General features: G+C 55.9%; 2 protein-coding genes across 2 annotated transcripts; both read right to left on the minus strand.

Annotated features, from left to right (window-relative positions):
- Positions 1-1,637: 1,637 nt before the first annotated feature.
- On the minus strand, positions 1,638-5,925 carry PMC1_1 (plasma membrane calcium; the record flags this gene model as incomplete). The annotated part of the gene is made up of 2 exons (XM_071061555.1): positions 1,638-2,523; positions 2,585-5,925. 2 exons carry the CDS (start codon positions 5,923-5,925, stop codon positions 1,638-1,640), a joined length of 4,227 nt encoding a protein of 1,408 aa, XP_070917656.1.
- Positions 5,926-10,474: 4,549 nt separating this feature from the next.
- On the minus strand, positions 10,475-13,423 carry MFIFM68171_06136 (Survival protein SurE-like; the record flags this gene model as incomplete). The annotated part of the gene is made up of 4 exons (XM_071061556.1): positions 10,475-11,454; positions 11,521-12,116; positions 12,336-12,401; positions 12,468-13,423. The coding sequence occupies 4 exons, from the start codon at positions 13,421-13,423 to the stop codon at positions 10,475-10,477; spliced, it is 2,598 nt and encodes an 865-aa protein (XP_070917657.1).
- Between the last annotated feature and the right edge of the window lie 302 nt (positions 13,424-13,725).

Here is a 13,725-nt window from a genome sequence, read left to right on the forward strand (position 1 = left end):
AGTAATCATACCCATCATAAACCCAGTCTCGTCAAAGTTATACATATCCTCGTCAAGGATACCGTATTTGGCTTTAGTATTATATACAAGTGCAAACCACTCGCGAATAACCTTTGGATCTTCATATTTAGCCCTTTGGTAGTCGTATTTACGCGTAAAACGCGTCCGGAGTTCTGGTTGGCGTTTGATAAAGTTGTAAGCCCAGCGTTTACCGACAGGAGGGGCGTCGCGTTCGCGTAGTAGTCGGTTGGCCATATCTTCCACAAAACAAAGCCGAGGAGGAAATGCACGTATACAGAGCTCACTTATATACTGAACAATCGTACTCTCCTCTAGATCCGTAAGTTTGCGTGAGTTAGCTGGTATATCGCGTCGTGAAGGCCGACCAGCACGTCGATAGCGAAGTGTTGTTTCTGGAACGTTGTAGATATTGGCTGTGGAAAGAACATTGGGTTTTTTGCTGTTTTGGATCGATTTGAGAGCCAAGAGTATCCTGGCTTCTTTTGAGGGGGTAGCCATGGCTTGTTGTGGTAGAATTGAGGATTGAAGGTGGAGAGTTCGCGTCGCGGGGAAAATTCGCCGCTCGCTTATATTCGCCGCTCGCTTATCAAATACGTTAATCACTATATAACTGCGGCCCCCTCTTTGCCGACTTCCCATCTCTTTCCCACTTTTGAACCCCAGCACCAGTCACAGTCGCAGAGGCATCCCGGGCAATCATCGCCGACGTCTCTGACCACATTACACCAAGCCATCGTCAGAGTTAAAAATGAAGAGCGTTTGTCCCCCTTCCCGGGGCCCTCGACGGGGGACCGTCAGGATTCTTGAGCCTTGGGGTTGCCTATAGCGAACAAAGCTGGGGAATGGATGGGATCATGTTTCTGCCACGGAGCAGGTGTGTTTTAGGTACTATTATCTAGAGCATTGATTTCTTCAAGCTAGGATCTACCGCGTCGCAGAGAGACCTAACTACTTATAGTAACATGAATCAATAACAATTAGCATTCCAATTGTTAGGAGCGTCCTTGCGAACTGTAGAAACTGTCGTGTGGAATATCTTTTAAATTTCAAACGGCCATTAGAAGTCATTAAAAACCGAATGCATCCCGAATAGAAGAAAGTTCTTTTGACAACGCTATTCCTCCCTACGTTAGTATTCGGTCACATCACTGCAAGCGCAGTCAAGCCGCCATAGGGCAGATATTAGGGAAAGAAAACGAATGTATGTCTATGCAGAATACCACCAACTCCTTATCCCTACAGATGCTCACCCGCTAGTCTGCTCCTTTGCCTCCTCGTGAGACTTGGGTGTTTTCCCTCACCCTAATGTGATGATGCGTGTACACTATTATACATATGAACATGGAAGTGGCCCCGGCATTTCTGGACCGACGCCGCATGCGGCACGGGAATTGATGGACCGGATCTGCTCCCGATTTTCAGTCACCTAGACCAGCCAATCTCCTTCCAGCGGCGCGTGGTCCGGCTTGGTGGGCACACCTTGCATAGCAGACGCCCCCAAGGCGTGGGAACCTAGCAGGTCCGGACCTCGTGGCGTCGAATCTCGCCGGGAAACTCCGAGCCGCTAGGTGCAATTACTGCTCGCCCTCTCTTTATCTCTCGCCGCTAACACTCGTTCAAGGGGTAGGGGTGGAAGGTGACTTGGGGGGCTTCGGAACGCTGAGGATCGGAACATCTTGGGTGCCTGAAGAGACTTCGCCAGCAATCTCCTGCGGCTCGTCCGAGAGGACTTGCTCACCAAGAACTGATTGGTCCGCCGGTGGCTGCGACTCATTCCGAGACTCCTGGCGTGAGATAGACGGCCTCGGGAACTGTCCAAAGTCGGCGTCACCCCGCCGATCGATAGGTGACCATCCGGCGCCGATACTGCCTGCCACAATGCCAGTCATGACCGTAGCCGCACCAAGAGCACTGTTCGATCGTGACCGCGTGCTCCTACTCCGCCGCCGCGAGTCGGGAGTCGGCGCGACCGAGCCATAGCTGTCCTCGCGGGTGGGCGTCTGCGGAATGCGGTGGATCGAATTCGACCGGGAATGCTCCCTGCTCGGCACCGGGCTCTTCTTGGGAAGCAAAGTCTCGCGGGTTTGCTGCATGGCAAACTTGAGGTTGTTGAGGCGGCCGCCCTTGACGCGCTTGAGCCATGCCAGTTCGTCTCTGATATCAGCAAGCGCTGCGGGATAGGCGGGCAACTGCTCCTCATCCGAGACGGTGAGGCCCGGGACCTTGGAGTTCCTGCGCTTGAAGGATTCGGGGATGATGGCCAGCAGCAACTCGTCGGGGATGAGGCGAATGATCACGCCGACAGGAATGGAGATGGCACCCAGCACGATAGCGATGCCCCACATGACCGGCGACTGGCCTTCTACGGCGATGCGGAAGGCTGCGCCGCCAACCATGACGATCAGGACTTGGCCTCCGCACATGATCGCACTGATGCCAATGAAATACGGGTTCCTCAGCATGCCTTCAAAGATGTTGAACTTGTTATCCAGGCGCCGGTTGCTGCATAGCGTTAGCGGATTGTCCTTGCAAGTTGGGCCATCTCTGGGCCATCTGTACTTACTTCCACTGGTTGAAGATCTGCATCCACACAAACGTGTTGAAGACCAAGGTATGAACCTGAGCCTCCGACATGTTATCAGGTCCAGGAAGGACCGAGACGCCGCCAAAGTAGATCAAGAATGTAATCAACAGCTGATACACGGCTTGCCCGAGGATCATCTTCCACATGGTAACCGAGATGATCGAGGAGCCCTTGCGCTCAGGCTTACGTTCCAGTACGCTGTCCTGCGGGGGGTCTGTCGCTAGGGCAAGCGCAGCGAGAGTATCCATGATGAGGTTGACCCACAGGAGCTGGACAGCAGTCAGGACAGCCGTCTGGTTACTGCTTTGCACGGCCGAAACGAAGGTGAGGACTACGGCAGTGACGTTGACAGTAAGCTGGAACTGAAGAAAGCGCTTGACTGCATCGTTGACCGCGCGGCCCCATTTCAGCGCCTTGACGATCGAGTTGAAATTGTCGTCCATGAGAATGATGGCCGACGCCTCCTTGGCAACCTCGGTTCCGGCGATGCCCATCGAGAAACCGATATCGGCCATCTTCAGGGCCGGAGCGTCGTTGGTACCATCTCCCGTAACGGCGACGGTTTCGCCCTTCTCCTTGAGACGCTTTACCAGAATACGCTTGTCCTCAGGGCTGGACCGTGCCAGGACGTGCAGGCGGGGGATGATCTGGTCTTGCTCGGCTTTGCTCATGTTCCGGAACTCAGGGCCCTCGAGAACCAGGCTGTTGGGTTGGAGGATGCCGCAATCCTGAGCAATCGCCTCGGCAGTCAGTCTGTTATCTCCGGTAACCATGCGGACCACGACACCGGCCATTTGGCAGCTCCTGACGGCCTCGGGGACGCCGGGCCGGAGGGGATCCTTGATCCCAACCATGCCGACGAACGTCATATTCCGGCAGATGTCCTCGAAGACGATTTCATCCTTCTCAGCATCAAGACGGCGCGAGGGCTTAGGCGGCCAGCGGTCAAAGTCTCGATAGATGAGGCCGATAGTTCGCAGCGAGTTCCGTGCATAGGTCCCGATCAACCTCTTGATGGTTTCTCGGTTATCCTCGTTCAGAGTCGCCGAGGTCAGGCCGCTGGAGGGGTCCCGCAGGATTTGTGTACACTTGTCTAGCATGATCTCGGACGCGCCTTTGACATATAGCCGCGCCTTTCCATTGCCAAGTTGGACCACAATGCCCATGCATTTGCGTCCCGAGTCGAATGGGATCAAGTGTAGTGTTTTGGCGTTGGTCCGCTCTTCGGCGACCGGGCCCATTCCTAGGTGCTCCCTGGCGAGAATAAGCAGAGCAGTCTCCGTCTTGGAGCCGATGAAGGTCTGTTCTCCGCCATCGTCCCCCTCGAATGCGGTTGAGTTGAGCGAAATAGACTTCAAAACCAACTCCTTGACTTCGGGACTGAGCGTCTTAACGAGTTCTTGAATTCCGACTTCCTTGTCCGCTGAGGCCTGGGCGTCCGGGGCGGTCGTGGTACCGAACCGATGAGTTGTGCCGATAGTTCCCGCAACGACCTGCATTTTATTCTGTGTCAAGGTGCCCGTCTTATCCGAGCAAATCGTAGTCGCATTCCCCATAACTTCGCAGGCTTTGAGGTGACGGACTAAGTTATTGTCCTTGATCATACGTGTAGTAGCAAAGGCGAGAGCTAGAGTAACAGCAAGCGGCAGACCTTCGGGAATAGCGACGACCACAATGGTGACAACAACGATGAAGATGTCGATGAAGCGCTGCCCCTTGGCTGCCGGTGTGTAATCGGCATACTGCCTCGGAAGCCGAACAAGGAAGATGATGAACAGAACGAGGAAGAGAAGTAGAGCGACGGCGCCTCCAATCTTGGCGATGTACTCGGCGATAACGTTTAGCTTGGACTGCAACGGCGTGATCTCGGGATCCTCGTTGAGAGACATCATGGTCTTGCCGTAGCTGGAGTAGACTCCGGTGGAGGTGACCATGAAGGTGCCGACACCCTCCATCACACGGGCGCCGGACTGAATGAAGGGATCCATCTTCTTGAGGCTCTCGCGGTTCTCAATGGCCGCAAAGACTTCGTCGGCAGACCTTTTCCGAATAATGTCCGACTCGCCGGTCGCTTGAGATTCGTCGCACTTGACGTTAAAGCCTTCTATGAGGATGCCGTCGACAGGGATCAAGTCGCCAGGTTCGAGATGCACAACATCACCGACCAGGATATCGTAAACCGAGATCTCGATCGTCTTCCCAGACCGGACGACCCTGACCAAGCGATCTTGCTTCTTCCTGTTCAGTTTGGCGAACTGACGCTCCTTCTGGAAATCGTTGAGAGACCCGACGAGGACCACGATCACGATAGCGGCGATGATGGCGACACCCTCGACCCATTCGACGCCAGGATTCGTGTCGCTATGCTCAACGGGACCGAACGTCTGATATAGGCCAACGGCAAGCGAGACAACGGCAGCAGCGGATAGTAGGATTAGCACCTTATCGTTATAAGTGATCCACATCAGCTGTAGAAGGCTCTTGCCCTTCTTCTCGGGAAGCCTGTTGTCCCCGAAAACGCGCTTCCTCGACGAAAAGCCATCGGCCGCGGAATCGTTCCTTGGCGAATGCATCCCTGTGTCCTCGGTACTCGCGGGCGACGTACTGGAACCTTCGGTCACGGCCTTGTTGGAGACATGCCTGGTGGCATCTTCAAAGGAGACAGATCCGGCCAGGGAGGTCTCATCGAGGCTCAGGCCCGTCTTTCGGTTACTACGCAGGCCTTTTTCGATCCCGGCCAGACCTCCCAGTTTCCAAAAGGCAGACAGGCTTTTCGGGTCGAACATTTTGTTGAGCATGCCCGGGCTGAAGGCAAACGGGTTGTCGACGACTTTGAAATCGTCTTCCTTGCCCTGGTCCGGCTTAAGCGCGTTCGCGTCGTTCACGATGCTGTCAATCTCGGCGTTGTCGCCAAACGAAGGACCGCTCTTCTCGCCCGAGGAGGAGCCAGCAACAACCGTGTCGCCTTGGGAGGAAGTGATGGAACGGGTATCATCGGTCGAGTTCAGCGAATTCTGGCGGGATCGCTGCGTATTGGGAACGGACAGGAAGCCTTGGCTAGGGCCGTTGCCCCGGAAGGCAAACGGATTAGAGACATTGTGCGGGCTGGTGGGCCGACTGTCCCTGCTCTCTGAAGTCCTTAAGGCTGGCACCTCGGGTCTCGATTGGGAGAGACTGCTCTTGTGCAAACTCGCGCCTCCGTCACTCGGCGACACGGGCGAGTTGGCGACAGCTTGCGAAGCACCCTCAGCGTCGGGCTCAACTGCTGGACTCGGGCTCACGGCCGCAGTATCAATGGTGATGGTAGGCCTATGGGACATTGTCAGGGACCGGTTGGGAGCAATACTGAGGGCTTCGGTGCGGTGCGGACGCAGGGAGATACATACGCTCTTCTACGAGCGGGAGCCGGATCGGCCTCTTGGGCATCCTGGCCGAGCCCTGCCATGGCCAGTCAGCTGAAGGGGCGGGTCGCGGTCGTCAGCGACAATGGCTCAGCCCACGGAGGCGATGGGGCAGTAAAGTACTAGAATGGGCGAAATGCTCGGGGGTGGCGACCGGGACCTGCTGGCGGTGACGGCAGTTGCGGACTGGCTCGTCAGCTCCAGAGGTTTGCCTTTTCGGGGTTCTGCCTTGTCCAGCCACGCTCGGTCGGTATGGCGGACCTTAGATACGAAAGTTCATGAGAGAGGTGGCGCCCGGTCTCGGTAATGGGTCAGGAGGGAAGAAAAAAAAAAGTAGGTAAAAAAAGTGTTGAACGGCCGCCCAGGTCGCACGTCAGTTCCAGCCGGAGGAAAGCTCTCTTTTCAGAAATGGAAAAAAAGAACTAAACATGGGTAGGGGGACAAAAAGGATGCGCATGCGTGGTGTGGGCAGCTACAGGGTGAATGTGAATTGTGCGAGTTTGCGATCGGGGGAGAAGCGAGGGATAAGGAGAAGTGCGAGAACGAGGCGGAGCAGCAAGTGACTCAAATGAACGATTCGGCAGGTAGCATCACCACCAACTGTCTGCTCCCCTTGGAGAAATTCAAGACACAGGAAGAATCGAGGATAGCACACGCCCTCCGAGACGGGGTGTGTTGTGCTTTCCTTGGTTGTTGTCTCTGAGGGCGACAGGCCGTGCCAAGCGAGGCTGTGCAGCGCCAGGCGAATCAGAGGCAGACCGGGGCCGTCCTTGTTTCTCGCGCAGTGGCACCCCCATTTCCTCCAGAAGTGGATCCCTTTTTTCGCCCTCCGACTTCTACAAACAGATGTTGGTAGTGTGTGTACGAAGTACTTCCTTGTTCTCGTGCAGCGCGAGACACACCATGAGGTCGCGTTCACCTTGGCCTACGTCTTGCAGGCCTCACAAGTTGGGGCAGCGGAGACCTACGAGCCCCTCGAAAGATCCATAGCTGCGGAAAAAAAAAAAAAAATACTTCATTGTGTCGGAGACAATGGTGCAAGTCAAGGGTTGCGACCGAGTCACACAACACAGCAGGCGGCGCGAGGAGAACATTGATGTACTGTACACTTGAATCCCAGGTAAACAGGGCGAACTCCCATGCAGCCCCTTGCCGTAGGAAAATATACGCGGTAATAGTTGTGCCGGCTTCTTGCAGCAGCCGCCGAGTTGCCCGCGGGGCCACCCCCACAATCTCCAAACCCCATTTCCAGAGCGCAGGTGTCTGGCCAGAGCTTACTGCATGATAGCGTCAAGCGGCACCAAAACGCTGCAGCACCTGCTTCCAGCAAGGCACGAAGTAGTATACGTATACAGTCGCCATGCATTTGTCTACAATACCTTGCAATATCTTTAAGGTTGAGAACACGCCTCCACTGGTTCTCCACAGCGATCTTGCCAGTAAATTAGCTAGTGGGTCCTTGGCCTAGCTCATTTGGGATCTTCGCACACGGAATTTCCACAATATCTCGGCGCGCATCGACGAACCCGTACTTCACCACAACAATACCTCTAATAAGTACCATGAATTCCCGGGGCGTGTAAGTAGGGATGGAAAAGGGGCATTCAAGAATGTGATGGGCATTTCTCTCTGCCGGTGGGTCCCTCTGCAGCTAACCCCACAATCTGGGATGGACCAGGTTGGCGATCGGAAGTGTCCGATCGCTGCAGCATGGTCCTAGCACATGCACATCAAGAGCAACCTTTGACGAAGCAAGTCTCACCATCTGCCATCTCGTTACAATGAAGATGGCGGTGCCTGGCGGCGTTGACGCGCTACGTCTGGGACAGACAGATTAGCTTTGTCGTTCGGGGCGCAGCGCCCTTCAGACAACCGGCAGCTTCTGTCGACGAGCAGTCTCGACGGGTTTTTGATGCCGACCCAGAGCAATGCCGCTCGAGCATCCCGTTCGGCTCGGCTGGTCTTGCCGTTCATCTGAAGTCTCGGTTCTATTTGCTCTCGGGACTTGTTAGGAGAGCCGCTGCGTTTCATGAAACGCTTCCTAGTTTCCACCCCACGGGGCACCCCTTTCTCCCATGTCTGCCGATTGGCTAACATCGAAGCTTCGCGAAGCCACCCAGAATGCAGGCAGGGACGCCATCGACATCGCATCCCGGCCTTCAGGCTTGGAAATCAGACAGCACTGGTTAAACAAACGGCAGGAAACGCAGCATGATGGTGGCTCAGGATAATTGTCAACGGCCTTGGCTAACGGGAAGACCAAGCCATGTCTCATGATACAGCCTTGTCTACCGCTCTCTAGCACGCCTTTGATGCACCATGATATTGCCCTCTCAGCCTCGTGGGCGCCAGAGCCGCAACTCTCGGCAGCGTCGGCAGTTCTGAATAGGCGTCTTTAGCATTGGTGGCACTGCACCGGTGCTCCATCCAACGTTTCCCCAATGACACTTTATCTTACGGGGCTCGGCCCCCGGTGAAACCTACCTACGGCGGGGCACATAGCGAGGCTCACCTTAAGAGACTGAGCTGGGCCGTTCCAGGCCGAAAGAAGAGAAGAAGAAAGCGTCGCAATAGATGACTACGCCCACTGCTAAAACATCCGCGGCAGGTGCTAGCGGCTTTTCTCAGCCTTCCGGCTCGTGGTAGATCCGAACTAGTCGAAACGGCAACATCCAAGCGTTTGGAGGCTGTGCCGAGCTCGGCTGTCTCAACGTCACCGAACAAACGAGGCAGTCTCCGGCGCTGCATTGGTGCCGTAACTGCATCACGGGTATGCTTTCATATTTGCGCAAGAGGTTCGTGAGAAAAAGAGGGCGTTTCGGCCGTGTACGCTAGCGTTACTGCTCCCTGGGCAACAGGGGCACTGTTTTGCTTTGACGTCGTTTTAAACCGTCGAAGACTCACCCTCCTGTACAGAGGTAGCATGTGTTTTCTCGATGCGCTAACAATCCATGTGCACCGAACTGCTCTCCTGGGCACCGATGGTTCGACCAAACATTTGGTGGCGTTGATGACCTCGTAATGCTTCTAGAAGGTCGTTGGCAGATTGCGTCTCTCCATGATCGAACGCCTCGACTTCCCGAAAGGGAAATTCGGTAATTCTTATACGTGAGAAGGACAACGATTGGGGGCCAACGCCGCAAACATGAGATGATCGGAATATCCCGAACGCTGTCAGGCCCCAACCGCAAGAAATACCCCCTGTCCAATAACTTTCCAATAACTTATTAACTACCCTCATCCGAAGAGCAAGGCGTGTCGTCACAGCCATTCTCGATTGGTCGTGCGATCACCTACCATTCATTGCGATGCGCCGGATCGGCTACCCGCGGGCACCTTTGTGCACTCCGTGCACCCCTGCCCTGGCAGAGTCTGTCCATCGGCAACTGTTCAAGGCAAGGAACAACCCCCCGAATTTATTGGTTCAGAGGTCGTAATTGCATCATCAAGAGGTTTCTCTTGGGCGGTTGTGGAAAGAATGCCAACACCATGGTAACGCCACTTACAGCACAGATGGTTCCGGTCATTCCAACTACACATAGACCAAGAAGTCCGAAATTCCCTCATCCCACATGGAAGTCTCTCCGCTCTCGGCAGGATTTTTTCAAAGCCGAAACAGAGAGCTGGGCCAAGATGAGTGAGGCAGTGCAATGCGGAGTTGGAGCCCGACGATATTGCCTTGGCACCACTCATTATGCTGACTGACGATGTGTTGGCATGATGAGTGGTGTTTGGCTGCCAAAAAAATCGGATTACAGGTTTGTGACATGGCTGCAACAACACATGCGATTAAGTGTACGTCGACAAGGTTCGGATGATGCCGAGTTTGGGGGGGTTGGTTGGTTGGACAACTCCATAGAGTTGAGTGAGCAAAGAGAAAAGGGGGTTTGGTGGATTGCGTATGCGGCAGAGCGGTAAGATTTGCACTAGACGTAAGATCGCACTTGACGTTAAGATCGCACCGACATCTCGGTCTCATAAGACAACCGTGTGTATGATGCGGAAATTCCGCGTCTCCTAGGATAGCAAAAGAACGACATGGAGCAACATAGAAAGCCTTTTCCGATGCTGACCGCCAGAATTAACCACCAGCCCCTGACCACAGCATTCTTGGCTGTCATGGCATTCTGTAAAACCCATGCCGGATCGGTCTGCAAACACATGGCGCCGAATGTCTTGGGTCCGCGGTCCCGCCCCCGCAACAAAACTTCCACCATCAGAGACGACCGTGATCGGCTTCCCGATCGGGGAGGGCAGTAAGATTTCCAAGAAGTCTAAGCCTCACACCAAGCCCGTTACTCGCCGTTACCAAGTCCTGTATGCCGCGCGGCATCATCTTCCATCTCGCCGCAGCTGGGTTGAGTCGAGCGAGCTGGCACTAAGGATGCAGCGTCTTACCCAGTCAACCAAGGCTCACCAAAGTAATCCGCAATCCCCATCACCGCCGTACACGGCCCGCGAAAACAATTCACCCCCATCTCCTCCCCAAATCCACATTTCTCACCAATACCATACCATCTTCCTCCTCCTGCTCCTCGTCCTTCTTCGCCGTAACCCCATCCCCATCCCCATCCCCCACCCCCTGGGGCGGAGATGGAATAACAAATCCCTTCACCCCCCTCCCCACCACCCCCTTCCAAAACCCGGCCACGACCCCCGTCAGCGCGTCCCCGGTCTGCATGAAGTCGGGAAAGGTGTTCACCTCCAAGAGCCAGGCGGTGCCGGCGGCGTCCACCAAGAAGTCCAGCCCGTACACCTCAAAGGCCTGGGCCATGGGCTGGAAGTGGATCATCATTCCGCGGGCGGCCGCCTCGAACAGCTCGCCCGTCACCTGGCAGATCTGGGCGGTGACGCTGGCGATTGTCTCGGCGGGGAGGGGCAGGTCGCGGAAGCGGTGGACGAGCGGTGGTTGCGGGGCTTGGCTTGGGCTCGGACGCGCAGCATCAGCATCAGTAGCAGTAGCAGTGGCAGTAGCAGTAGCAGTGGCAGTAGCAGTGGCAGTATCCGCAGTTGCCGTACCCGTGTGGAGGCAGGTATTTGTCAGGTGCGCATCGAGGTCAATGTCGGAGGATGATGTTGATGACGAGCCCGGGGCTTGGTAGGGCTTGGCAGCGAAGAGGGCCAGCATGTCCCGGTAGACGTAGACTTTCAGGCTGCCTACGGCCAACGCGTAGACGCGGATGTGGAATTTGCGGTTGGACAGCTCCGGGAGGAGGAGGGGTGGGTGAATGTACGGCTGGGCGATGAAGTGGCGGAGGTGGGAGGTGGTGATGTGGTCTTTGTCGTCACCTTGGGCTTGTGCTTGTCCGCCTTCCTCGTCCTCGTCCTCGTCCTCGTCTTCGCTCTCGGGCTCCCACTCGTCAAAGATCTCCTGGAGCTGCTCCATCGTGCTGAATAGCCGGATACCCTGGCCGCGGTCGCTCATGCTGGGCTTGAGGATCCACCACTCTGTCCGGGACTCTACCCCTTCGCTCTCGGCGCCGGGAGCTTCGGTGGCCATGGCCGTGTCGTCACCCTGCTCCGCCACGCTCTCGGCGTTATCTGGCATCGAGGCATTTTTTTCCAGGCTCTCCCGCAAGTCCCACGCCTCGACCAGCGCGTCATCCAAGAACTCTGCAAAGTCAACCTCGAATGCCTCGCTGTGCTTTACGTGTGTCTTGAGGACGGAATCCGGGTGCTTCGCCACCCAGTTATCGACGGTTGCCGACAGGAAATGTTTCCGGATGAGTGCTTTGCGGATCACGTAGCTGTTAACGAGACATGTGCCAGGATGCGTGGCAGCATACTCGAAGTCAATGCTCTCGTAGGGCATAATCTGCAGTATCTTGGCATTGGGCTCAGGGACGAGGTTTGCCAGGAAGATATCCGGAGCTGACGACGACCAAGTCGATGGCGGTTTGATGAGGGTGTAACTCTCTGGCGGAAGTAGGTCCTTGATAGCGGACATGATCAGGGGCTGGACATAGTCGTCGTCGTAGTCGATCAAGGCGTACGTGTGCTGCTTCCCTTTTTCACGGATCGTGAGGTCCTGAACCTGAGCAGCTGGCGCAGACCCATTCGCGGTTGCTGGCTTTTCCACAACCCCAAAAGTCGAGCTTCTGGAGGGGCTTCTAGGACAAGAGAATGCAACGGTGAGAATACGCCCTTCTTTACGACAATCCAGGAAGATTATGGCAGAGCAGCGGGACGTCGGTAGAGCTGTTTTCGTCTATTTCTAGAACGCATGCCTCTATGCTTTATTTGATGATGCTTCAACGCCTATCACCGCTGCTTCATGCTGTTCCTGTCGTGTCGTTCATAAATCCGCGCCAAACCAAGGGGCAACTTACAACTGCAACTCTCCGCCGTGTAGATGCGTGGCAGACTGGAAGAAGTTAGCCTTGAGCGGCGTGATACTGTAAAAACGGAAGGCAGTCAGTAACCATCACTCCCAATCGGTGTCGGACGGAAGACGCGCCCACCTCGTATGGCCTTCCTTAACCGCCCAACCATCATTCCCCGGCGGCGCATCATCCACACTCTTATACACATCCGTAAACCTCGGCGACCACTTGAAGTGCTTATGTCTATGACAGGCAAGCTGCGTTCCCCCATCCTGCTCCCCTCCGCCTCCCCCATTCGCTTCGGCCTCCCTAATCCTCTCCTCGTCCTCGTCCTCCCCATCCACACTCCCATCCACCTCGGTGAAACAGCTCCCGTCACTCCAATAGTTCTGCAGCATGCCCGTATACAGCACCTTACCCTCTTCGAGCCCCTCCAGCAGGGGTACATTGACGCTATACAAATCCACGCTCCCGTCTTGGGGCCACTCTCTCATTAGCGCCTCAATGACCCTCACGCTCTGCCTGCTCGCCTTGGCGATAATCAAGGGGTCGTGGTTCCGCGTAAAGAAGGCGTAGCTCAGGGCGATAGCCCGGCGCTTACACACGGCCGCCTCGAGGGCGCCGCCCAGCGTCCCGCTGCTGAGCGCGAAGACGGCCGTGGTATTCCGGCCGTAATTCGGCCCGCTCACCACCAGGTCCACGGGCCCGCGGTCCTGGAAGAAGTGGTACAGCCCGATCTGCACGCACGAGGCGGGGGTCCCGTCGACGAGGATCCATTCCTCCGTCCCCGGGCGAGTGCTGGGGCGGGCGTGGGTCGTGCCGTGGGAGTTCTCCTCCCCCGTCGGGTCATTATCGTTGCCATTGCCTTCTCGCGTGAGCCCCGCGGCGGGCGCTGGCGGGGCCGGGGGCCGGTAGTACATGGGCTTGACCGTCTGGCCGATCATGTGGGCCTTTCCGATCCACGAGCGCTGCGTGTGCGGGAGACAGACCGAGACGACGTGACCGTGAGCCTGCAGCTCGCGCACGAGCGAGTGCACGTAAGGCGATGAGTGCGGCGAGGGCGGGCCGTCATCGTTGACCACGAGGATGTGCATTTTGGGCGGTTTAATTTGCTTTGGTCTGGTCGGTTTGGCTACTCATCAGGAAGCAAAAAAAAAAAAAAGTTGGGGTGTGGTCTCGAGGTAACAGCTACCTGTAGACGGCTAGTAGTTGGGCACCATTGGATGGAAGAAGGGGGGGGCAAAAACGGTCCGGTTCGGTACCTAATGATAAGGTTACATAAGGTAGGTTGGTACAGTACATGAGCAGACAGTAGCCGAATTTGCCCCCTCTGTTGACGTCTTTTCCATTTCTCTCTTCAATGATGCGGGGGGTGGGGTAATTGGGGACCAAGGTG

This window comes from Madurella fahalii, assembly GCF_045866475.1.
Source record: "Madurella fahalii IFM 68171 DNA, scaffold_3, whole genome shotgun sequence".
NCBI classification, from domain to species: Eukaryota; Fungi; Ascomycota; class Sordariomycetes; order Sordariales; genus Madurella; species Madurella fahalii.